The 26,587-nt window shown below is 43.2% G+C and overlaps 1 protein-coding gene across 4 annotated transcripts; it reads left to right on the top strand.

Annotated features, from left to right (window-relative positions):
- Positions 1-90: 90 nt before the first annotated feature.
- Positions 91-25,825, top strand: ELOA (elongin A). 4 transcript variants are annotated; one of them, XM_081961579.1, is made up of 13 exons: positions 91-143; positions 4,222-4,772; positions 8,320-8,969; positions 13,259-13,315; positions 14,341-14,459; positions 15,592-16,774; positions 19,160-19,274; positions 20,387-20,542; positions 21,579-21,676; positions 23,071-23,251; positions 23,911-24,022; positions 24,576-24,733; positions 25,096-25,825. In XM_081961579.1, the coding sequence occupies exons 3-13, from the start codon at positions 8,676-8,678 to the stop codon at positions 25,155-25,157; spliced, it is 2,535 nt and encodes an 844-aa protein (XP_081817705.1). In that variant the 5' UTR covers positions 91-143; positions 4,222-4,772; positions 8,320-8,675; the 3' UTR covers positions 25,158-25,825. The 4 variants fall into 4 exon arrangements, with proteins under 4 accessions (XP_081817705.1, XP_081817707.1, XP_081817704.1 ...); XM_081961578.1 differs by lacking the exon at positions 91-143 and adding an exon at positions 159-405; XM_081961581.1 differs by lacking the exon at positions 4,222-4,772 and having other exon boundaries at positions 96-143.
- Positions 25,826-26,587: the final 762 nt, after the last annotated feature.

Here is a 26,587-nt window from a genome sequence, read left to right as displayed (position 1 = left end):
CAGCTATGCCTTTAAGGGAAAGGTGAGGCACAGGCATGGACAGGTGTTAATATTTATCACTCCCCCCCAGCTATGCACAATGGAGCTTCCCTCTGCTACTAGGATAGACTGCACCCATGGCTGGGAAGGTGTTTTGGTCCCAGGTATTGTGAAGGGTGCCAGTCTTGACTCTGATCTTCCAAAGACAAAACACACTCCTTTGATGAAACCCAGATTGGGCTACTGAAGTAGGGTTTAGTTGGGCTGCCCTTGAAGACTGTTGGATGGCTACACCTGGGTTTCAATTCTAATTGCCAGAAGCCATTTGTTCAGACCATGTGGCTGGAGTAGTATTTAGCAGGCATTTCAACAGGCTCAGATGACATTTGGGAGCAGTGGAAGACTGCTAGTTCGTATGAGGGTTTGGTAAGAGCTGCTTAGTATCTCACCCACCACCATCTGAAATGGGTTTTGTGAGCCTTTCTGTTCTTTTCATGTTCTGGTTTCTCTCCTACCTAAAACAATCCCCCCCACCCTTTAGATAATGCTGCTTTTTCCTTTTGAAATGAGTTAATGGTTGATTGGTTTTGTACAACGTAGTTGTATAGCATTTGGTAGTTTTTAAGTTGATAAACTGAACCACCAGCAAGCCAAATTAGTTTTGAATGAAGGGGTACAAACACAGGCTTGAGTAAACCATGGTTTAATGAACTCTGGGTAAGTCAGTGGGGTAAATGCACTGCGACACTCTTATTTTTCCTCCCTTGTATATAACACATTACTTAACAGTAGTTCTACCTAATAGTATGACCTGAAAAATACACTGTAATATACAGGGGACCATAATCCATAATTAGCAAACCTTGATGGCTCAATTTGCATAATGCCAAAAGAAACCTGGTATAATGTAATGGACCAGGATGGTTATACAACATACCAAGATACAATGGTTGCATTTGCATTCTGTGCTAAAGTTGGTTTTAATGTTGGCTAAAGGGATTGGTGAACCTACTTAGTGAATAGTTCAATATTATGTAAATATAGAAAATTGGATAATGATGGATAAGGCATATCAACTGAAAACTTGTGGTTGGGTTTAAGTGGCCTTATCTATTTATGCTGTCGAAATTTATTTTGTGTGAACACAAACACAAAGAAGTCAAAAGTGTTTCCTCAGAGATAAAGATAAAATTGCTAAATTACAATTTTTAAACAATGGTAATATTAAGCTTACAAAAATAATTGTAGCACTGTGAATTAGATTTAGTTTTAGCTTTGATCTTGCAAGCATGCTGGAATCTAACCTACATTAGGTTTCCAAGAGCCCATGAAGGCATATAGCAGATTTATTTACTTTATTTAATTTATTGAAATTTATCAAAAATGAGAACAAGAATAAGAATAAAAATACAATGACAGGGATGATAGGCACAGTAGTATACTTATACACGCCCCCTCTACTGATGTCTTAAGTATGAAGTAAGGTCCATGGAAGTAAATTTGTGACTGAAACTGAAAATTTGTAGCTGAGACAACTGAATCAGGTAGGGCATTCCAGACTTTGACAACTCACTTACAGAAATCATATTTTTTTACAGTCAAGTTTAGAATGATTTACATTGAGTCTGAAGCAGTTTTTCGCACACATATTATTGTGATTAAAACAGAAAAAAATCATTTACAGGTAAAACATTACTATGTATAATTTTATATGTAATACCTAGGTGATGTGTATCATCAGCATACCTTAGGAGTAGACTGAACAAACTCTTGTAACATTTAAGTCTTCAGAACATGGTAAATATAATACAGAGCCTGTGTGTGTATGCACAACTGCCTTTCTTAGGAAAATGTGAACTTTCTGCTTCTTTGATCTGGTTTTATTATAACATTATTTGGTAGGCATTGGAAACTCTGCGAAGGGATTGTGGTGGGGAGAGCTGCTAAATACCTTCATGGGCTCCTGAAAGTCTATTTTGGGCTTGATCCCAGCATGATTACAAGACCAGAGCAAAAACTAAATCTGATGTAATTCAGTGTGTGTTACGACAATTATTTTTATAAGCGTAATATTTATTACCATTGCATCTTGTTTAAAAATGGCAATTTACCAGTAACTTTAGGAAGGCTTCAATGGTGACCCGTCTCCCCTGGACCATGGAGAAACATGTCCATTTTAAACAAGCATTTTTCGCTCGGTATTGGCTCTTCACTAAGCTGACATTCATTTGATTTTGGTTTAGAGTTATGGGTGAAACCAGCCAGTGTAGCTTTTTCAACAGGCCGTCATTTAAGCACAAGTGAGTATAATATGGTGAGTATAATGTGTGAAGAGCACAGCGTGTGAATTCAGCCACAGCAATTCCTGGTGAAAAAGATGCTTAGTGTAAGTCATGCCCAACTAACACACACTCTGTGTTCCACCAACAAAACACCGGAGAAAGGTAGGTTGTATTCTCATAACAAGGCTGAAATATGTATGAGCTCCTGAATTAACAATCTTGGTTTGGTAATGAACACTGAATTAGGTGGTAGATTACACTCCATAACTTTTGAAGAAGATTCTTCCTTGTATTGAATTGATACAAGATATGTAACAGAAATACACATTGGGGCTGAAATGAACTGCATACCAATGGTTCATTTAGTGACCATTCAAAGTTATAAGAGCACTGAAAAAGGTGACTTATGGCCATTTTTCACACTTACAACCTTTGCAGCATCCCCATGGTCATGTGATCAAATTTGGATGCTTGGCAACTAGTTCCTATGTATGACCATTGTAATGTCTCAGGGATCATGTGATCCCCTTTTGCGACCTGACGAGCAAAGTCAATGGGGAATCCTGATTCATTTAAATATTTATTATTATTATAACAACCGTATGACTAACTTAACAACGGCAATGATTCTCTTAAACAACGGTGGCATGAAAAGTCGCAAAATGGGGCAAACTCACTTAACAAATGTTTCACTTAGCAACATAAATTTTGGGTTTCATTGAGGTCACAACTCGAGGGCTACCTATAACTAGGGGGAGCCTCACGTTTATTCTGTGCTCCAGAACTATCCGAGCAGTATTTAAGAATTCTACATTACATGGAATTAGCTGCTTTTTATGCTCACATTGTAGATTAATATCTTGCTAAATTCTTCACTCTTAGGTAGGGTATCTCTCTTTGTTCTTCACTCTTTTTTTTAATTAACAAAATTTAATTTCTCAAATTAGATTAAACAGTTTTATAAAGGGTTTTTTTTGGAAGGGACAATCTTTTTGGTCAAATCCACAAGCTAAACTTTTAAAGTGCAGACTCAAGATCAACACCCCCCCCCCCTTTCGTGGCATAGTGATTTGAGTCATGAGATACCACGAACTGCTAAGTGATACTTTAGCTTCACAAGGGATGAAGTTAGATCAGGCCAAGATCTGGATATCGTAATCCAGGATATGTTGTAAGCAGCCTGGCCATTTTCAAGACTGGGGTGATTGACCATTAATTAACCCCTAATGAGTCAATTTCTAGATTTTCATTCCCCTCTACCCGCTTGTGGATAAGCACCACACTTTCACCACCCCATTTGCCAAATATATATATTGTCTCTGGAGAGGTGTCTTGTGTCTCTATTGTGAAAAATATTCAGGGACTTTTAAAAGACTTTTCTATAGTCTATATTCATAAATCTATAATATATGGGTGTGTGTGTGTGAAACCAGCCAGTGTAGCTTTTTCAATAGGCCGTCATTTAGGCACAGGTGAGTATAATATGGCGAGTATAATGTGTGAAGAGCACAGCGTGTGAATTCAGCCAATATGTGTGTGTGTATGTTTGTATGTATGTATGTATAGATAGATAGATGATAGATAGATAGATAGATGAATAGATAGATGAATAAGATAGATAGACAGACAGACAGACAGACAGACAGACAGACAGACAGACAGACAAGATAGATAGATAGACAAACAGACAAGATAGATAGATAGACAGATAGATAGATGATAGATAGATAGATAGATGATAGATAGATAGATAGAGAGATAGATAGATAGAGAGATAGAGAGATAGATAGATAGGATAGATGAATAGATAGAGATAGATGAATAGAGATAGATAGATAGATAGACAGACAGACAGACAGACAGACAGACAGACACACACACACACACACACCATGCAGAGAAAAGTCTGGGGTTTCAGCCATGACATTTTAAGTTTTGACATCTCCTTTTCTCTTTTTAGACCTTCACAACGGAGAACTCCTCCACAGAATGACTTCTGTTACCTGCTCAGTAACAGCTCAAGAGACTTGGAAACCCCCTCCCGACACCCAGCAAAAAAAGAATATGGAAAAAAAGAGCATCTGGGCTAATTCACCAACTGGGCTCAGAACCTCCACTGTCTTTGAACTTACCTGGAAGTGGGGGATGGCCCAGCAGAGGGAAAGGACCCGATGCCCGTCTGCTCCACGCGCTGGATGACCCCCTGGCTCCAGCAAAAGCCCTGAAATGTGGCAATGCTCCTGCCCCTCCCCCCTTTTTCCCAATTTGGCCTGGCCAGCTGACCATCCTTCTCATATCGCCTGTTCCCCTGGCTGGATGTTTGTGACGCAGGGAGATGCCTGATAGGGCTGGAAAGAGAGGGGGCCAAGCGTCCCCTTCAGCTTTCCAGAACCCAGATGGCTTTGATCTGCTCTAGGCTGGACTGACCAATGGAAGGGGAAGGAGGATAAACTTTGCAGAAGGAACTGCTTCCCTTCTCATTTCCAGCATCTGCTCTCCAGGAGACCTGAGGTCATCTAGTGTTTATCCCAAACCTCTCTTTTTTGCTTAAAAGAGTCAACAGAGTTGCTCAACCTCAGCAACTTGAAGATAACGGAATAACAGAGTTGGAAGGGACCTTGTAGGTCATCTAGTCCAACCCTCCCCAGCTCAAAGCAGGAGGCCCTACATGATTTCTGACACATGGCAGTCTAGTTGCTTCTGGGAAAGCTTCCAGGGATGAAGCTCCCACAACTTCTTAAGATGGATGGACTTCAACTCCCAGAATTTCCCAGCTGGCTATGCTGACTGAGGAATTCTGGGAGTTGACGTCTACCCATCTTTAAGTTGTTGAGGTTGAGAAACACAGCTCCATATAAATGCATGAATGTCAATGTACTGGCACAAAGTTTTTGTTCTTTCAACATCTCTTTTTTTTGAGCGAGAGAGTCCCATCAACTCCATTTAGCTAGGACTTTCTCAGTTTTTGACTTCATCTGCAGGATTATGAGTAACTTTAAAGAGCCGTCGTAAGGTATTCTAAGTGAATCAGTATAGTATATGTATCTCTGAAATTATTCTGGGATTTACAGAATAGGCTCTCAATCAGAGATCCCAACTTGCCCCAAATACTGTAGTGTCTGAGCGCGCATGAAGCAAAACACACAAGATCCGTCCTATTGGACAAGTGCTAATTGTCCAGAACTATCCTTAACCATTAGCAAGGAAAACTGCATGCGGCATAGATGCAACAAAAGCTGGGAACCAGTTTTACACCACCTTTGTATTACTAAACATCTTATATAAAAGCGCATTGGATCAATCACAGTCGTTGTGGACAACAGAAGTTAACGTCTGTGGGTTCCTGTACATCTTATGTATTGTATCAAATGACTTTAATTTCTTTGTGCTTTGCATAATGCTGTTGACCTAAAAAATGGGGAGCACAATTGATGTGCATGTATGCTAGTTGTAAAGATTTAGTGCCTTTGTCCTATAGCGGCAACAAAGCAAAGTGGCAGAATCTGGAAGCTGCTTTGTACTGTCAGTTTTAGGCTGTGTAGGGAGTGTTTTTTTTTTTTTTTTTAAGTGAAATTTTCTTTCCAGATTCCTTATGCAGAGGGGGAAAAACTACATAGAGTTCAGTGGAAAAAACCAGGTAGAGCAGAGTGGTTTATTAACTCTCACAACTTCTTAACAATCTCCTTCAGCGTACAGATAGTCCTCAAACATACGACCACAACGGAGCCCAACATTTCCGCTGCTAAGCAAAACAGTGGTTCAATGAATGTTGACCCCCTTTTACGACCTTTCTTGCCACAGTGGAGTGAATCCCTGCAGGTGTTAAGTTAGTAGCATGGTCTTTAAGTGAATCTGACTTCTTCTCCATCGACTTGACTTGTCAGATTGTCACAAAAGGACATGGCAGCCATCATAAATATGTAGGTTGCCGAGCGTTTCAGTTTTGATCACATGACTGTGGGGATGCGGTAACGGTGGTGTGAAAAATGGCCACTTTTTTTTTAGTGCCATTGTAACTTCGAACCGTCACTAAATGAACCTTTCTAAATTGAGGACTACCTGCATTTCCTGCATTGGAAGTCATGACTTTATTGGTTTTTTATGGACGATTACTGTCTTCTCTCTTCACCCAGCCTGACAAGAGACCATGAAAACATTCATCTAGAACGGGGGGGGGGGGGTGTCAAACTCGATTTCATTGAGGGCCGCATCGGGGTTGTGTTTGATCTCAGGGGGTGGGATGGCGTGACCAGCTCGATGCCACTTCTGTCGGGGTGCCTGTGGTGGCCCATGCGTTCTGCCAGCGAAAACAGGCTCCCGACTCCGTTTTCGGCTGCCATGGCCTCCTGCAACTCTCTGCCAGTGAAAACGCATGCGGCCCTCCTGAGCTCCATTTTCACTGGCAGAGGGTTGCAGGAGGCCATGGTAGCCGAAAACGGAGCTCGGGAGCCCATTTTCTCCGGCAGAAGCAGCATGGGCTGGTCCTTCACCATTTCCAGGGCGGCCCTGTGGGCCTTGGGTTTGACACCCCCGACCTAGGAGATCTCTTATTCCCCAGAACTGGCCTCCAACTCTCGAAGAGCCCCGTTGTTTTGGATCAAGGCAGCAGTGAACACCCCAAATTAACTTTGCCTCACACCAGTCTGAGAAGAATAGCTCGTCTGCACTATTTTCTCTCTCTTAAATGCCAAGCTTGTGTGTGCCTGTGTGTGCTTGCTAGGAGACTATTTTGCACAAATGTTTCTCTGAACAGGGAGTTAAAATCCAAAGATTGGGTGGTTGTTTTTTAAATTTTATTTTATTTTTGTCTGGGTGCTTTGTGGAGTACAAACGTGGCATTTGAGCTTGGGGCCCATCCGCCATCTTTGCCCTGTTCTCAATTTACTGGATCCCCTCCCCATATTTTCCATTTAGCCTCCCTAACTGTTTCTCTAGGAAGGGACAAAGGCACTCAGTCTCAGCCAGGGCTGCTATATACTGTGAATGGATATTCTGCCCCATCTCATGGCATGTATTTTCGGAGAGCCTCTACAAGGTGTTTTCAATTCTTCAGGGGTGCCTCTCGACCCCGAGTGATTTTAGGACTCTTCCAGAGATGCCCCTAAGAATGGATTTATATACAAAAACCAGCAGATATGACCAGAATCCAATAAATGCACACTACCCCTCAGAAATGGATTCCATAATCTTCTCAGCATCCATTTTGTGGGTTATGTGAGACAACAGTGGGCAAAAGGATCTTGTGACATCCTGGCCTAGCTCATGTAATGCATACAAACCAGCCAATTGTGGCTTGTTCGTTAAAACATACGGTGTTTCCCCGAAAATAAAACAAGGTCTTATTTTCTTTTGACCCCCGAAATAAGCGCTTGCCGTTATTTTCGGGGTGGTCTTATTATTTTTGAGGTGCAGGAGGCGGCGAGCGTAGTTACCTCATGGCTGCTGCTGTGTTGCAGTATTTTCGGGGAGGGCTTATTTGGGGGGAAACAGGGTAATAATATAACCCACAGCTGACCTGGATGCAAAGTATGAATTTAGTCTGAGCCTGCAGTGTATTGCGTTTTGATTTGGAGATTAAAAGCGCACAAATCATAATTGCTGGTCTCTAGCACAGTCTAGAAAACCTGCGATTGGGGTTGAAAATCAGGGCTTATGTGTGGTCGTGCTATGTAAATTGAGCCAGGAGTACTTTATTCAACGAACTCTTGCTTGGTATATTGCATGAAATCCAGTTCTGCATGGACATTTGTAAGCTGCTCTTTTAAGGCGAGTCTCAATCTTGATAACTTTTAAGATACATGGACTTCAATTCCCCAAATCCCCCAGCCAGCATGGTTGGTTGGGGAATTTTGGGAGTTGTAGTCCATATAAAAGTTGCAGAGACTGAGAAATGCTGCTTCAAATTCTCTAATTTGTAAATGTGCCTTAAGAAGAGGTGGTAAATGGTTGTTTTAAACTTTGTAAACTGGATTCCTGCTTCTGGGAAGGAGTATATGTGATATAAAGCATTTTGTGTGAATGTCAGTTAATCTGTGGTCATGCTTATGTTCTTAACCAGATTTCTCCAACATGATGAGCCAACCCAGATGGATGATGGCCTCCATAAAAGCCAAAAAAGCCTCACATTGGTAATGAAGACCTTGTTTGAACTCTTTCGGCGATAAATAGTGAAAAATCGGTGAAAAAGCAGAAGTGCTTTTTGGACAGGAACGAGCCAACCGTGGCAGGCAACGTTCTTGCCAATTTTCAAAATGGCCGCTAGGCCACAGCAGGAAGGTTCTTGCCCTCATTTAAGATGGAGACGTTCTCATCCGTCCGTTTAACAGCTGTTTCTTAACCGTTTGCCCTGACCCGCGATGGCGTTTTTCCTTCTTCCCTGCCTTCTCGGCTGCGAAGCCTTTGCCAGCTTGCGAAATGGCGGCACCGGCTGGCGAAGGGGAACGGCCGATTGGTCTCTTTTTCAGCCCCGCCCCCTTTCCCCGCCCCTTCCTTTTTTTGCCCGGAATAAACATGGGGCCACGAAACGGGATTCGAGAACCCCCAGGAGTTCGGAAGAAGGAAAGCCCAGAGTTCTCCTGGGAAGCCGTTGAAGCAACGGCCACTTCCGCCGAGCAAGAGACCTCGCCAGGAGTAAAAATGGCGGAGTCGGTGCTAGAAGATGTCCGAAAGCTGCAGTCTCGGCTCACTAGCGCTTCGGAACCGAAGAAGGTAAAAACAAAAAAAAGGGGGGACCCTAAAGGGAAAGGCGAATTGGGCGGAGAGTGGTTGTGGGGTGGCCGAATGGCGGCAGGAGGGAGGACCCCGCGAGGTGGGGGGCAGCGGGGTCCCTTTAGGAGGGCCACGGCGAGAGGTGGGAGAAACGAGGGGTGCCCCAGTGAAAGAGGGGCGCTAGCTGGGGGGTCGAGGCTGAATTGCGCAGCGGGTGGGGTGGGGGGGAAGGCAAAGGGGACTGTGTTTTGGGGGGGAGCAAAAGAAAAGGGGGGCGAGCCAAGGTGCAAGTGGGGCGCCCCCCCTCGGCCGTTACTGGGCAAACGAAGCCCTGCGAGTTTTTCAGGCCGATTAAAAGAAACCCTTCCTCTCCCTACTCCCTCCCCCACCCCCGTATTGAGGATATATGATATATATTGGAGGTGGAGACTCTTTGAGAGCTGAACGCCACGAAATTTCATTTAAATGTATGCCGATCAGCGTACATTCAAAGTGGCAGCAAAGTTACTCTTAAGTCTAAGGATGGCGAGACTTGTGCTGGGGAGGTGTAACAAATCACAGACACACACACAGAGATATATATATCTATTGAACGGCCATCCTACGAGCCATATATTTATATGTGTGGACGTGTATGGATGGTCAATGGGAGAAACGGGGGGGGGGGGGAGAGAACAGCCGTTTAACGGCTGAACTTTGAACGCCGGAGAAATCCATGTCCGTTGATCCCCCCATCAACGGACATGGATTTCTGGGGCTGGTTGTATGGGTTGTCGGTTGTTCCATGGACTAGGCAAGATTGTGGGATGGGTGGGGGTCGCGGATTCCAGAGGGCTTGTCCTGTCCCTAGAGGGGTGGGGGTGAGGGTTTAGCCAATAAAAAGGCTCTTGGGGTGTCTTATTGCTCTGTGTGTTTTTAATAAAAATAAATGTAAAAACAGTATTGTAGTCATTATCATCAAGTGGGCTGTATAGTACTCGCCAAAGGCTTGTACAAATGTGTGAGTCTCAAAAAAGTGCCACCACAACACTGTGGCCAGAAGAGGAATCTTGTGTAGAACTGGGAAGGGGGTTGTGCAGGTTGCCCACCTTTTAATTCCAAACATTCAAGGAAGAAGATGCTGGCAATGAATCACTTCTGGTGTTCTTTAAGAAAGCATTAACTCTAGTGCAGGATCCCTGCTGTTTGCATCAACTTTACATAGATAACTGCTGAAAGAAATCTCTCTTGCAATCCTGAATATTTTTAATTATGCTAACAACCCATAAAGAAAACAATCAGAAGTTAGAAATCTGCAAAAAAGTAACTCTGCTAAGTGATTTCCTTTGTGTCCTAAAGATGTGAGAAGCTGATACTGAGAGAGGCTCTTTGAAAAACAATTGAAAGGATGAAGGACTGGAGTCCCCCCCCCTCTTTTGGTTCAATGGATTTCCCCTCCACCTTGCAGATCAGAACCCACTGGATAGTTTATAGTTGTTTTTACATTGAAAGGACCTAATGTGAGGACAGAAAAGAAGGGAGGGGAGTGATAGACTAAGCCCTGGGCAGAACTAATTCTAGATCATTTTCTTGCATTTTAAGTCATCCAGCAAAGAGATGTTACTTCTAAAAGCATTTCATGGAAATGGTGGCTTGAACATTTTGTGTTTTGTCAGGAGCAATCTGAGTTTACCTCTTCACTTGAAAAACACAAATTTAAATGGTCCATTCCTTCTGGCGTCTGGGAGTTAAGAACTATGGAGAAGTGTACTTAAAAATACTTTGGACATGTTTTGAATCACTTTAAAGTGCAAATTTGAGGGGGTCACTTAGGAACATATCCTTTGAAAAATGTTGTTAGTACTTGGCTGCTATTTATTGCAGGACAAAAATCAATTATGAAAGAAAGGAAAAGTACAGCTTGTCTGCTATTTTTGCCTTTTCATTAGTGCCTGTCCACAAGTATGCTTTCACATCATTTGCTATGTGTATTTGGGAGAAAGGCTTATTTACTGTGGAAAATCTCAGCTTTTGCTTAAAGTGTGAAGTGAACTTCTTGCCCATTATTGAGATGAATGCAGTTTTTTTTTTTACTCCATTGGGAGAATTTATCATAAATGTAGTATGATTTTTGGAGATATTGGGGATAATCTGTAATGTATTGGAATGTAGAGAAGAGACAGTTTTCTCTTCGTTTTCCTGGCTTTGGGAGTAAGGGCAGATACTTGGCAAACTTGTTGCTGTGGTTAACTATGCCAGTTGGTTAAAGGGCTCCCTTGTGTCCCTCTCTATTTCTGAAGAATTGTGAAAAGTTTTTCCCCTGGCTGGTTTCTAAATTTTCTCCCGTAATTTACCCAGGAAGAGTTTCCAAATTCTGTGTGCAAATTTTATTGTGGCCTTCAATAATCCCTGCTTGTCCTGATTTTGTACAGCACATCTCTACCATCCACTTTCATCTGTGTTGTAGAAAAGAGGAAGGAGAAATCTTATTTTGCAACTGTAACCCCTCTTGATTCATAATTTTTCTGATGGAAGAACCTGCAGGGATAAAGCACATTGGGCTGCATGCATGTGCCAGACAATGTAATCAAAGCAATTCAGAAAGATTTGCCCCCCACCTCTAATTCTATCCCCACCTCATCTACACCTTTATGTACCCTCTATGGAATTCAGTGGGTCTAGTAGTCTATGATCACTAGATGGCGCTCTTGTGCTCTCCAGAAATCCTCTTTTCTGTCTGATTTTTGTTCTGCCACCTTTTGTTTTACATTTATTTAATTTTATCCCACCTTGATTATTTTTATAAATAACTCAAGGCAGTCGGCATACCTAATATTCCATCCTCCTCCTAATTTCTTCACAACAACAACTTTGTTAGGTGGGCTGGGCTGAGAGAGAATGACTTGAGTTCAACAGGCAGGCAACTCAAAACACCAGGGAGCTTGGTATCCTGATAACCCAAATACCAGAGTACAGTAAAATAAACCTTGATTCTGAGTTTAGGACAAATGATGGAAATTGTTACGTAGAAGCAAATTTTAGAAACATTGGCTCTTAAAATTTCGCAAATTATTGGTGAATGGTCAGATGGAACATGTAAAAAAATAGTTCAGAATTGAAAAAGCTGTTGGAATGGAAGAAAGCATATTCAGCTCTGTTTGGGATTAGATGTTAAATTTTTTAGAAGAATAAAGGTACCAGAATACCAAGAGTACTAATTTTAGAGATCACAAATGCTTCTGTGTGGATGTAAGCCACCTTTAACCCCAGTTGTCATAAGTCTATGACAATTCTCAGTCATCCAGGTCATAATAGTATCAAAAGTGGTTTTTATTTTTGAAAAGGCAACTGGGCTGGGTTTTTTTAAAATAAGATGTTTTGCTTCCTATCCTGGAATCTTGATCAGTTGTATTGGATGGTATGGGAGATAGAAGGACAGTCAACTGTCCCTCAACTGCCAATAACTGTCATTCCATCTCCCACACCATCCAGTGCAACTGATCAAGATTCTAGAATAGAAAGTGAAGCCTCTTCCTTTTTCTTAAAAAAAAAATCACTCCAGTCGCCTTTTCAATAATAAAAACCACTTTTGATACCCAGTTGTCATTGTCCAGAGTTTTTACAGTTGGGACTCCCAACTGTTGGTCATGTTGGTTGAGGACACTAGAAGTGGTCCTCTCCAGCAGCTGGATGGCTCCAGGTTGGGGAAGGCTGCCTTTAAAAGAAAATGTATTACAATTTGGAAGGCCGCCGTTTGATGGATGTTGCATTCCATTTGTTAAGCTATTGGCTGCTTTTATGAAATTCCCTACCATGATGAAAGATGAGAGTGGGTTTCCCCCCCACCCCCTGATTGTTGAACATTTCTGTTGATCAGCATTGTTACACCAAGGCTTAGCTATCATGGGAAGAAGGTAGATGAGGCTGATATACGGGGAGCCTTTCCCAAACTCTTCAAACTATTGCAGGTATCCAGAAATATTCTCCCTGGGAGAAACCTACCTCTAATCCAACTGGATTTTCTCTTACTTTTGATTGCGGGGGGGGGGGGGGAGTGGTAGTCTCCAAGCATATTTGGGACAAGCAGCTCTAGAGCCCTCTGGGCAAGTCTACAATCTTTGTTTGGGTGGGATTGCTGCAACGATAAGATTTTTGACCTGCTTCATTTGTCTGCAAAATATTAGGTCAGTTCCTTCTGTGGCATCTTAGCAGCTCTGTGGGTTTGTTTTTTGAACTTCTTGACTACTGTGGAAAAAAAAGCTCTCCACTACAGAGCTGAGTTCTCAACCCTTTTCTGTTCCCCTCTGCAGCTGATGAAGAGTTTGAAGAGACTTTCTGAACTGCCAATCACAATTGACATTCTTCAGGTAAGTTATTTTGTAGTACCATGTCTTGCGCTTGGAAACTTAGTCCTGTTGGAGATTCCAAGTATTGCTGCCCAGGATGGAGGTTCTGTGAAGTAAGAAGTTGGAAATCTGCATTGAAAGAGGGCAACCTCACTGAAGATTGATTGGTTGATTATTTATTTATTTAAAAGTTTTGATGGCATGGTGTCTCACAACAGCAGTAAAACCCAATAACAAGAAAACATAATTCTCCCTCCCTCCCTCCCTGTCTCACACACACACCCTGCCCTAACCATCTAAGCCAGGATGGGGCTAAATCTGTCCTGTTGTGATGGCTTGATCCGAATTACAAATGGGAAGGCTCAAACCCTGCAAAATATATAAAGAAAAATATTTTATTGCTCCACGTATATCCTGCTAAGCCATCACTGTGCTTTGAATAAGTCACAGTTGGGTTGGGTTCAGTGGTGGGTTTCAAAAAAATTTAGAACCTCTTCTGTAGGTGTGGCCTGCTTTGTGGGAGTGGGTTGCCGGCCATGTGACCGGGTGGGAGTGGCTTGCCAGCTATGTGACCAGGTGGGCGTGGCCAACTTGTAAAATGTGGTGAAACTCACTTAACAACGCTCTTGCTTAGCAATCAAAATGTTGGCTCAGAAACTCTGGCACTGAAGCGTGCAAGTCTTAAAGCTGTCAAGTTACAAGACCCTTGCACCCCTAACCCTTTAGAAAAAAAACCCAGGGGTGTTCAAACTTGACAGCTTTAAGACTTGTGGACTTCAACTCCCAGAATTCCTCCTCTGGCTCTTCATCTTGATGATGTGCGGATGGGCGGGGGGAGGGAGCTGGAACCGGTTCTAAACGGCGCTGTAGATTTGTGGAACCTCTTCTATAGAAGAGGTTAGAACTGGCAGGAACCCACCCCTGGTTGGGTTCATACCTTGCATTCAGCAATAATTGGTTATTTGTTTTAGGCTTAGCATGTTGTATGAACTCAGCTGTTAACTAGCTGTCATTGTCAAAGCTGTTTTCCTACATCCTTTTCGCAGGAGACTGGAGTCGGAAAGAGTGTGAACAGTTTACGAAAACATGAACAGGTTGGAGACTTTGCCAAGAACTTGGTAGCAAGATGGAAGAAGCTGGTGCCAGTTTCACAGGAAACCGAGCGGTGAGTTGGGCTTTTATAATATATCTTTCTTAACAGACAATCCCCTTGTAGAGTTCATCTGCCCTCAAAAACAATTTGAAGCTCTGTTTCCTGATACAGCTCCACTGCCTGATAGAATGTGCCAAATGTTAATAGCCAGAGAGAACATAAACAATGAAAGATCAAGATAGTTTGGCAAAAATAATGTAAAAGGGGGGACAATGTGCAAGCTTTATAGATAACATAGAACTGGGTATGGCTAGTCTAGAGAAAATAAGGATCAGGGGTGACATGAAAGCAGTATTTAAGTATTTGAGGGCTGCCACAAAAAAGAGGGGGGGGGGTCAGCTTATTTTCCAAAGCACCAGAAAGTAAGACAAGAAACAATGAGTGGAAACTAATGAAGGAGAGAAGCAACCCGGAATTAAGGAGAAACTTCCTAGCAGCGAGAACAATTAACAAGTGAAACAGCTTTGCCTTCAGAAGTTGTGTGTAATTCATCACTGCAGATTTTTAAGAAGAGATTGGACAGCCACTTGTCTGAAATGGTATCGGGTCTCCTGCTTGAGCAGGGGGTTGGACTAGAAGACCTCCAAGGTCCCTTCCGGTTCTATCCTATTCTAAATTCTAGCCTAGAAAGGTAGAGCTTGGCTGCATTCTGTTTCGTTGTTAAGAAGAAGATGGGGCTAAGCAATCATAGCTTTAGCCTAGGTCAGGGGTGTCCAAACTTGGCAACTTTAAGACTTGTGGACTTCAACTCCCAGAATTCCCCAGCCAGCTCTGCTGAAAACCTAGGCCAGGGGTGTCCAAACTTGGCAACTTTAAGACTTGTGGACTTCAACTCCCAGAATTCCCCATTCAGCTCTGCTGAAAACCTAGGCCAGGGGTGTCCAAACTTGGCAACTTTAAGACTTGTGGACTTCAACGCCACTGGCTGGGGAATTCTGGGAGTTGAAGTCCACAAGTCTTAAAGTTGCCAAGTTTGGACACCCCTGGCCTAGGTTTTCAGCAGAGCTGAATGGGGAATTCTGGGAGTTGAAATCCACAAGTCTTAAAGTTGCCAAGTTTGGACACCCCTGGCCTAGGTTTTCAGTAATCTTTGATCAGAATCAATAATCCAATTCTTTCTCTGTTTTTCCTTTTTTCTTTTAAGGCATCATCTTGAACCTACCGAACACGACCGAAACCTTTCTAGGAAACGACACCGCGATCTGTTGCCCAAAGAGGGCTACTCAGAGACATACCAGCCTTCTTGCAGCCAGTCATCCCAGTTGGATTGTGGAACTAAAAAGGCCAAGAGGTGTTCAGAGCCAGAAAAATCCCATCATGATGTCAGCTACGGCATCCCACAGGACAGGTCATGGAGGAGAGGGTCCTCTGACCAGGAGTGCTCTGACTATGGCCACGCCGTCTCATCTGAGCTCAGCGAAAGTCCTCAGGAACTCTATATGGACCTCTGCCACGCGGAAGAGCAAGAGAAGGAACAAAAATCCTTTTCTCGAAAGGGGATTAAAAGCCCCCCGTTTCAGGACCGACTGGAAGTGACTCATCATAGGCATTTCAGTGACTCTCAAGAGAAACCCAGTACAAGTCGGAGCAAAGAGCCTAAATCTTCTCACAAAGAGAGGCAGCGGCCAGAAGCCAAGGGCGAAGAGAAGGGCCCCGGGTTCAGTTCAGAGAGGCTGCCAAAGGCTTCTTCTTCTTCTTCTTTCCACGAAGCTTCCTTACCAGGCAGCAGCAAGGAGAAGCTGAAGGCCCCAGACAGCCTCAAGCGAGAGAAGAAAAAAGATGGCGGCGGCAGCAGCAGCAGCAGTGGCATCAAGCGACAGAAAGCTCACTTTGACTTGGACGATAGCTTGAATGAACATAGGAAGAAACAAAAAACTCATGACTTGGAAAAGGCCAAAGCAGAGAAGATCAAATTTAGCCTGGAAACCGTCTGTGGCGATCAGGAGAAACCAAAACCCGAGGGAGACTTTCCTCATAAGAACAAGGAGAAGAAGAGTTCCAGCAGCTTTAAAACCTCGGAGGGCAAACCCAAAGTCTTCGAATCACACAAGAGGCCTGCAGGGTCCTCCCCTCCCAGAGAGGGAGAGGTGGAGGACGAGTACGAGCAGCCCACCATGTCCTTTGAGTCCTATCTGAGTTACGACCTGCCTCAGAAGAAGAAAAGGAAGCTGGCCAAGCCGACGACTGCTCCAGCCCCAGAGAAAGGACACAGCAGCAAGCAGAATGGCTCCAAGTCAAGTGCCAAGAGCTCGGACGCCAGCCGGAAAGCTCCCAAGCCACCGAGTGAGAAGAAACCCGTGGAGGCCTCTGCACCTAAAGCAAAAAAAGTAAGGGTTCTCATGGGGGGAATCGTTGGCTCACTGTTACCTTTTCTCGGCCAAATTGGTGTTGAAGGCAAACCGAAGGGATTTTTTTAGCATTGCGGTTCACACGGCACAGTTACAATGTGGCTTATTTGGGGATGTGTGTTGTGGCGCGCCAGCAGAACTGGCAGCAGAGTCGGACAGTAAGGAGGTTGGGGAGGAGCACGGGCCAGTCCTGGAGGCTGGGGAAGGCTCTGACGAGTGCTTGGCGTTGGAGGCAGAGATGGGGCCAGGGCCGTCTGGCAGTGATCAGATGCCTACGGAGCTAGACAGCAGTGAGGCAGAGGAACAGCTGGAGCCTGTTCCCAGTGGGCGCATGCCCAGAACGTCCAGAAGAAAAGAACAAGTCAGAAATCAGGGTAGACTTGGGAGTAAAGTCACAGGTGGAAGATGATTGGCCCCTCCCATAGGAAATAAAAGAGGAACGAAAGGGGAGGGGGCTTTTTCAGGAAACAATTTGTTCGTTCGGTCGTTAGATTCGTTTCAGGAGTGTCTGCTCCATCTTTCCTTGTACAGCACCTCATTTGGAAAATATTGACATGGCAGCTTTGCAGGATAGATAAGGTCCATAGACAAATATTCCTTTGAAAGACTGTTTGCCAGGCCTTTGCTGAATGTGAATGAGAGGAATTCACATTTGTTTAATAAAAGGGGTTTTGATGGGACCAGGACTCTGCTTCGTGCTTTTTGGAGGAAGCCTAGGTCAGAACAGTGTTGTTATGTGCACCGAGCCATTGTGATTTGTAAGTCATCGCTTATCATTAGGCCTGACCTCTAAACTCAGCAAATGATGGTTCCTTCAGCAATATTGGTTGAGGAAATCAGGGCTTGTATGCACCCAGGATATTTTAACACACGGAAGTGAATGCCAGACAAAGGTTCTGCAGGCTTCAAAGGCAGCTTGTGCTTCTAAGGGTTTGGGCCCATTAATAACTAGTTCTGACCAGAACATCATAAATGGTATATTATGCAGTGGAATGGGCTTATCTATTAACTTACACAGGAATAAAACATGGAATTCGGTCCTTTCCAAAAACTTGCTAAGTAAGTTAGCTTGGGGTCAGTGCAGTTTTCTCCCCAGTTCAAATGAAGAGAGTCCTTGGTGCTCACCATGCTCGGTTGTTTGCTTGCAGATATTTCATTACCCAATTAGGTAACATAAGTGCAAGTGAGTGGGATTTTCCCTCTGCCACTATGATATTACCTGCCAAAGAAATATTTAGCTACATCATTTCCATTGTTTGTAATGGAATATATTTAAAATAATGTTTTAACATTACTCCCAAGACCTGGGGTGTCAAACTCAAGGCCCGGGGGACAGATCCAGCCCACAGGGTACTTCAATCTGGCACACGGTGCCACTCTGGAAACAGTGATGGACTGGCTTACGGTGCCTCTGCCAGCAAAAACGGGCTCCTGAGTTCCGTTTTTGGCTACCACAGCCTCCGGCAATCCTCTGCCAGTGAAAATGGAGCTCCAGAGGGCCACGAATGGAGCTCGGGAGCCTATTTTTGCTGGCAGAGTACTAGGGCCACCCAGGTGCTTCCGACAGGAGTGACGTTGAGCTGGCCACAGGTAGCACGCCAAACATTTGTTAGGGCACGGGAGGCATTGCCCAGCTGACTTTGGCCTTCTTTTGAGGCCGTTTTTCGCCCTCCAGAGGCTTCCCTGAAGCTTCCAAAGTGCAAAAAAAATGGCCCTACAGGCAAACCGGAAGTTCAGGAGCGGACTTCTGGTTTGCTTGTAGGACCATTTTTCACCCGCCGGAGCCTTTAGGGGGCTTCCCTGAAGGCTCAGGAGGTCGAAAAATGGCCCTATGGACAAACCGGAAGTCACTTCCGGTTTGCTCGTAGGGCCAGATTTTGCCCTCCGGAGGGCAAAAAACAGACCTACGGGGAACCTGGAAGTTTGGGAATGGTGACTTCTGGTTTGTCCATAGGGCCGATTTTCAACCTCTGGAGTTTCAGGGAAGCCTCCTGAAGGCGTATAACATTATGGGTGTGGCACGCCAGCGCACGACCCCCCCCTTGTGCTCCCCCCCGCTTGTGGCATGGCAACCAAAAAAGGTTTGCCATCCCCGTCCTATAGGTTGGTAGGTAGACAGCACTTAGCACTGAAAAAAGTAGAAGATAAGAGAGGGTTGTTCTTTGAACTCCCCATCGTTCCTAATGACAGAATACTCAACAGGTTTGAGTTTACCTCCGTTGAAGTACAGCCTGTTCAAAATGTTGAGTGAACAGTTTTGTCATGAGTCTGTTTGGTTCCAAGGATGTTTTTTCCCCCCTAAACGCAGCAAATACAGACTTTTGCAAAGCTGTCTTAACCAAACACGAGCTTCCTCCCCTCCAGATCCTCATTGATGTGCTGCCGATGCTTCCTGACATTCCACTGCCTCCAATCCAGGCAAATTATCGCCCTCTTCCCTCACTTGACACAATCCCATTTGTCCAACCAAAGAGGAAAGGTAAAGTTGGAGCGGAATCTTCTTTTCATTTACTATTTCTAAAAGTTGTGGTTGAGGACAAGTTGGGTGATACAGGAAAAAAAATCATGTAGAAGTTCTGAATTTTTCTTTGTCTTTTATTCACTTGCCTAGGCCTCCTTCCTCCTGTGAAAGAGGAGGAAGACCACTGTATAAATATAATGACAATAGATGCCAATTTGGATTCAAGGGAAATAGTTGAGCAGCTCAATGGTTCTTGATCATTTCTCTGATGCTTCCCGAGAAGGAAAGAAAAGAAAATAGAAAGAATAGAAGAATGAAATTAGGAAAGAAATAATAGAATTAGGAAAAAATTAGGAAAGAATGAATGGAATAGGAATAGGGGTAGGAATTAGAATAGAACAGAACAGAATAGAATTCTTTATTGGCCAAGTGTGATTGGACACACAAGGAATTTGTCTTTGGTGCATAAGCTCTCTGTGTACATAAAGAAAAATAAAATAGAATACATCAAGAATCATAAGATACAACACTTAGTGATAGCCATAGGTTACTAATAAGCAATCAAATTATACTAGGAAACACATAAAACAATATAAATTGAAAGATACAAGCAAAAGTGAGAAAAGATAGGTAGTAGGAAGGAAGAGAAGAATAATAGCAATACAGTCTTAGTAGGTAATATGACAAGGAATGTGATTGTGGCTTTGCTTCCCAGCACATTGCATCTTAGCTGCTTGATCATGAAGGTTTCCTTTGTGCAGTGAGGAATCATCTGCCTCACATTAAAAGCACGAATAAATCATCTTTTGAAAGCACAAGATAGCCTACATTCTCCATCTGCAATTTGGGTTTAGTCTCCCGAGTTGGAAGCAGTGATTTTCCACACAAGCCACCCACAGTAGCCCCACGGTGAGATAGGAGGCAAATAAATTCAACAAATAAATAAATAATGGATAGGCCTTCACAAACAGGCGTGCATGTATGTAAACGGGTCCGGTAGCTGTAAACCAGTGCAACCACTGTGAATTTTTCCAAAATCATCTGGTGGGGTTGGAGTACGTTTTGGGTCTTCTGTGACCTCTGTGCTGGATACCCTGATCTCTAATGAGTCTTTTGCCCCGACCTTGCAGCCATTTCCTCCCCAACTGAAGAGGATGAAGCCGGTTTCACAGGACGTCGGCTGAATTCCAAGATGCAGGTGTACTCGGGCTCCAAGACTGCCTATCTGCCAAAGATGATGACTCTTCATGAGCAATGCATCCGGGTGCTCAGCAATAATATTGACTGTGAGTCCGATAGGTTGTCGGCCTGTGAAGGGTGTTAGGGATGTAACCCTAGGCTTGGCTTGGCAATGTATATAAGGAAGGTGTTTGACAGTGAACTGGATCGGGATAGTTACTTATTTACTTGTATGGCAGCCCAACTCCCTGTAATATTGAATACAGGGAGTCCTTGACTTACAACCATCTGGTTAAGGACTGATTGGAGTTGAAAAAAAGGGACTTACAGCTGGTACTGACACTTAACAACCGTCAACAGCATCTCCTTGCTGGGCGATCAGAATTTGGGCACTTAGCAACTAGCATGTATTCATAACAGTTGCAGCATCCTGGGGACACGCAATTGCCATTTGCAATCTTCCCAGGAAGCAAAGTCGGGGGGGGGGGGGGGGAGGGAGCTGGATTTGCTTAAGGATTGCATGATTCACTTAGCAACCCTGGCCAAAAAGGTCTTAAAACCAGGCATAACTCACTAGGCTAACTTCATTAGCTGTGGAAATTTTGATCCCAATTGTGGCCGGAAGATGAGAACTGCTTGCATAACTGTCACACAAACATTTCCATTAGAGGACTGCTTAATTCATTGCTCCTCCATCCAGCTGACCAGTTCTCTTTCAAAGCTCCTATTCTCTTACAATCATGTTAATTTCTGATTTGGGGTGGAGCTGGGATTGGCATGAAATGATCCATGAAAGAATAGTTCATGGTTAAGCAAATGGGATAAACTGACAGTGGTGCGGCTTACTTAGTTTTGTTTGTCCTAAAGCAATCAGCCATTCTGTTGTTCCTTGCCTTTCTTTCTAGTTGGTTGGGGAAACTTGATTTGGACAACATCTAGGTTTTATATTTTGCATGACTATGGTTCCTTTGTGCGACGTAGAAAACATTCTGGTCCTTCTATCCATACGTAGCTGATTTTATGCTCCTGGATTTCAGAAGATGCTCCCATGCCTTGCTATGCATATAAAACCAAATACCTGTCTCCCGTTTGGAAAATATGCCCTGAAAATGAAAAAAAGATCTGTCTGCTTTTTTCTCCTAGCCATCTACGAAGTGGGCGGTGTCCCATATTCTGTACTTGAGCCTGTTTTGGAACGCTGTACCCCAGAGCAGTTGTATCGCATCGAGGAGTGCAATCACGTGAGTGTTACCAGATAAGAGGGAATGGGGTGTGGTTTCTATCTGGATGTAACTCAAAAAACAGCTGGTATAAAATCAGGTATAGGGAATGCTGTATTTACAGGAAAAAAAACCTCTGTTTTTATTCAGATGACATAAATATGCAAGAGCACAATGTATGCAGGAAAAAGCTAATTGAAGGATATCAATTAAATATAATAAAAATAAAGTTCATTATATAATAATACAACCTCTGACAATGATATCTTAAGAGTTAGTAAAATGATAGCACTGTGATTAGATAATAGAGAAGATCCTCAGCCTTAGGAAATGAAAGCTTTGTGGAAAAGCAAAGTTTTTGAGAAACTCTTTGTTTCTGTAGAGCGATATTTCTCAACCTTGGCAACTTTAAGATATGCGGACTTCAACTCCCACAGCTCCCCAACTATCTCCAGGGGGGTGGTTGAAGTCCATACACCTGAAAGCTGCCAGGTTGAGAAACATGGCTGTACAAGTCAACTAATTTTGACCTGCTCTGCAAGGTGAATGGTTGTCTCGGAGGTCCTTGGCAGAAATTTTACACGCTACACAATACCAGTACCGTCAAATTGGCATTTGAGATTGGGGGGAGTGATGAAGATACTGGGATTGCATTGTAACACCTTCCCCCCAATGAATTCTGGGACTTGGCTATTAGCTAGTGAAACTAATGGACAATCGGTGGCAGCCTCTCCCATTAAGGGTATAGTAATAAATAGCTCAGAAACCTGCCCTTAATTACCCAAGCATATTTGGCAGAGGGAATTCAACTGGATCTTGGTGAAGTTGCCACGTATTTGTCACCAGCTGCTGTTCTCCTTAAGTATTCCTCCAAGGAACAAATAAAGAAGAAGCAAGACAAAGAGACTTTAGAGATGGAAGCACCTCCACCCCTTAATTTTCTCAAACCCCACGAGGATGAATGGCAGCAAAAGGACTAAGAGGCGGGGATTTAAGAAATCTCTTTAAAAGAGCAAAGAGGCTCTGTGCACCCCGAAGGCCATTACGTAAGCCTTGGCATTGCTTACTTTCACCAGCCCAAATAGCAGAGAGGACAGAATTTTCCAAAGTTGTCTCTGTTGACAAAAGTAATTTCATTTCTCTCCAGCGAATAACCCCAAAGGAAAAGATGTTAAGTTCACAACTTAAACCTGCAGTTGGGACCAGAATTTTAGTTGTAAGTTGTGAGGCATTCATGTGACTGGATTTGATTTTACAACTTGGGGTTTTGCAATATTTCCCTGGGCTTGTTTTGAAACCTGCAAGTATATCTTCTAGTAAGCACATTTGCGTCTCAGACAACTAGATCTTGGTTCATAAAGATTTTGGAGATACTCCAACTCTAGGCTCAATCTTCCTTTGCTCTTGGCCTCCAGGTTTTAACTGAAGACACAGATCAGTTGTGGCACAATCATTGCCAGCGTGACTTCAAGAAGGAGAAGCCAGATGAGTTTGAGAGCTGGAGGGAAATGTACCTGCGGCTGCATGATGCTCGAGAGCAGCGACTTCTGATGCTAACGCAAAACATCCGTTCAGCTCACGCCAATAAACCCAAAGGTAGACAGCTGGACTGAGCGATTGAGCTGGCATGGAGATAAGAAGGGGCAGGGGGGAAAAAGGCTAGCAAATCATTTTTTAATCGGAAAGGATTGTGGGTTTCTTTTTTCCTTTTGTAAGTCCTTGCAATTATTTGACAGTTGGGAAGTTAGCGACATACATGAAAAAAGGGAAGGGAGCAGTTTTCCCTTTGAAATTTGACTGGCCTTGGCACAAGGGCAGGATAAATAATGCAAAATTACTACTTCTGCAGGCTATTACAGGTAGCCTTCAACTTACAACCATTAATTTAATGACCATTTTGTGACCTTTCCAGCCATCTTCCAACAAGCAAATTGAATAGGGCAGGGGTGTCCAAACTTGGGAACTTTAAGACTTGTGGACTTCAACTCCTAGAATTCCCCAGACTCCATTGCCGGCTGGAGAATTCTGGGAGTTGAAGTCCACAAGTCTTAAAGTTCCCAAGTTTGGACACCCCTGGAATAGGGGAAGCCAGATTCACTTAACAATTATTCATTTCACGACCAAAATACAGTTTTGGTCGTAAGTTGAGAGCTGTCTGTACATAAGTCTTAAAAAGCCTGGCTCCAGAAAGTGTCTGCAGTAATGCGTGGGAAATTCAAATTGTCTTAAATTTTGGTTTTGCTCTCCTCTTTTAGCCAGAGTAGCTAAGATGGCATTTGTCAACTCAACAGTCAAGCCACCGCGGGAAGTGAGGAGAAGACAAGAAAAATTTGGAACTGGAGGAGCGGCTGCTCCAGAGAAGATTAAGTATGTTTTCCATGAAGGCTTTGACTTTATCTTCTTCTTAGGGGAACAGTGACAAGATGCAGGGAAAAAAATATGGGAAGTTGTGTCTATCCTGCCTGTCAGCATCCATTTGGGGAGGAGACGCAACATCGTGCGTGATGATGCTATGGCTAGTTTACATACCTATGAACCCAGCATAGGCATCACATGTGCTTCCAGCAGTGTTTTAATACAGCATCTGTCATCCCTCTTAATGATTGTAATTAAATCATTCTCTCTGAGAGAAGGAATTGTTAACCTTTTTTAAAAAGGTGATGAGCAGGCCACTAAGAGAGTGTAACCTGGCTCTCAACAATGGGGAGAAAAGTAAAATTTATTTTTCCAGATCCAAATTCCTGATGATGCTTGAATGAAGAGGGAGTAATTGATCTCCAGCAACTCCGGTTGCTCGTGGGCGACACATTTTCTGTGTCTATTACAGTCCAGGCTTTGCTACAGAAATTGTCTTGGCAAGAACATTTGTTGACTCTGCAGTGGTCAATTCTTCACCGCTTACCATCTTCTCTTTCCTCAGAATCAAACCTGTATTCTTCACGGCAACTAAAAGTAGTAGCGTTCACGCAGAAGAGGAACAGGATTACGACAGGCCCAGTACCAGTAGCGCCCCCTCAGGTTCATCCATGGGCAGCACTTCATCGGTGTCCTATGACCCAAGGAAGCCCCAGGTGAAGAGTAAGTGAGCTGACGCCTCCATCCTGCAAAAAGATTGAGGGTTTTCATGAGAAATACTTCATATTAATCTCGAATGGGATTCAATTATTTTTACATGGTGCCATGGTGCCATGCATAAACATTTTTGAATGTGTCCATTGATATTGATATACCTTTGATATAGTAAAGACTGATCAACACAGCAAAATAGGCAACTAAAAGCTCTTTTTGGGAGGCAGGGGCTTCTCCATACTTTTTAAAATGGGAAGCATTCCTGAAGACAAAAAGCTGTTTTTGATCATGTAGAATCCTATCAGACAGTCTATAAAAGGCATCCGCTTATATGCAATAACCTCTCTCTCTTTTCTCCTCTTGTTTTGCAGAAATTGCACCCATGATGGCAAAGACTATCAAAGCTTTCAAAAACAGGTTTTCTCGACGATAAAGGAACTGTCAGGCTCCAGTAAACACGAAGGAAAAAAAAATCTTATGGAAGCAGTGCTTACAGGAAATTGGGGAGTTTTGGGGGAGCCCTCCAAAGCCCTGTTTAAGACCAACTGCACAGTATTGTTCAAAACCACCTTCCAGTTTCCTCTCTTTGTCCCCGTAATTTTTGTTTTATCTGCCAAGCGTTTTGCAAATGTGAAGTGTTGGCACCTGGCTGAGAAACGAAGGTCCACAAACTATAGCTCTTTCTTCAGTCTCTTTTTCTGGATTCCAGAATGGAAAGAGAACTGCCTTCCACTATCTGCAGTGTTTTGTTTTGTTTTTGTCTCCCCTCGGCCAGTTGTAAGACTTCAGATCTGCTCTTCTATTCTCCACTGTGAAAGACCATCTATTTTGCAGATACTGTTCATGATTCGCAACCGGTACTAAAGGACCACTTGGGACATTTACGATCTTGGTCAACTTTCCGGCAAGTGATTTCCCCCAAACATCATTTTCTCCTTCTTTCTGTTTTTCAGTCTCAGCTTTTAAGTGTTCATCTCATGCCTAAAAACCCTTTGTGCCAGATACAAGCTGATTGGCCTTTCTATACAGGGACATCTGGAGGGGCCCCTGTCGTTCTGTTCACTTGGCAAAGGAAAAAAAATAAAGTAAGAAATGGGTACACGTTATTTTAAACTCGTAGGAAAAACAAAAGCAGCACAACTCAGGAAGCGAAGAATAAGTCACTTTGCACAAATCGGGATTTAAAGCATTCATCTGAGGTTTCTTATTTGAAAAATGTATACTGACGATAAGGGGGATAGGTTCTCCCCTCCCCATTTTAAATTGAAAAGAAGGATTTTCCTCTTCGATCCCTCTGGTTTTAACAATGGAGCAGCCACTTTAATTCACTGTTACCCCTTAAAGAGCTCCAGTGACAAAATGTCATTCATCTAGGTGCTCTCTATGGGGGATTCTGGGAATTGAAGTGACAACACATCAGCTTGGGTTAGAAATCATTTCCATGGAAAAGATTGTAGTAACCCCCAGTTTATTTGTCCCTCTCTAATGTGGAGGGTGTTTTTATTTTGGTTAATGTTGTTTTAAATTTAGGCAAATGTTACATGAATTGGCTTTTAACTTATGTTTTTATCTTGTTTAATGTAGGTTTAAATTTAAGCAAACGTTACATGAATTGGCTTTTAACTTGTGTTTTTATTTTGTTTCATATAGTTTTAAATTTAAGCAAACGTTACATGAATTGGCTTTTAACTTATGTTTTTATCTTGTTTAATGTAGGTTTAAATTTAAGCCACCGTTACATGAATTGGCTTTTAACTTCAATAACCAGATCCCTCTGGTTTTAACAATAGAGCTGGCACTGTAATTCACTGTTACCCCTTAAAGAGCTCCCTTGACAAAGCTTCACTCATCTAGGTGCTCTTT

The sequence above is a fragment of the Natrix helvetica genome (assembly GCF_964273705.1).
Source record: "Natrix helvetica genome assembly, chromosome: 9".
Classification (NCBI taxonomy): Eukaryota; Metazoa; Chordata; class Lepidosauria; order Squamata; family Natricidae; genus Natrix; species Natrix helvetica.
The sequence above is the reverse complement of the archived record's forward strand: the minus strand, read 5'-3'. Positions and strand labels throughout refer to the sequence as shown.

What these genes read in the sequence shown, in the direction of transcription:
- ELOA (XM_081961579.1), top strand. Translation starts at nt 8,676, where the DNA reads ATGGCGGCACCGGCTGGCGAAGGGGAACGGCCGATTGGTCTCTTTTTC. An exon ending in GTTTCACAGGAAACCGAGCG is followed by an intron (nt 14,460 to 15,591) that starts GTGAGTTGGGCT and finishes TTTTCTTTTAAG; the next exon opens with GCATCATCTTGAACCTACCG. An exon ending in AAGGAAGCCCCAGGTGAAGA is followed by an intron (nt 24,734 to 25,095) that starts GTAAGTGAGCTG and finishes CTTGTTTTGCAG; the next exon opens with AAATTGCACCCATGATGGCA.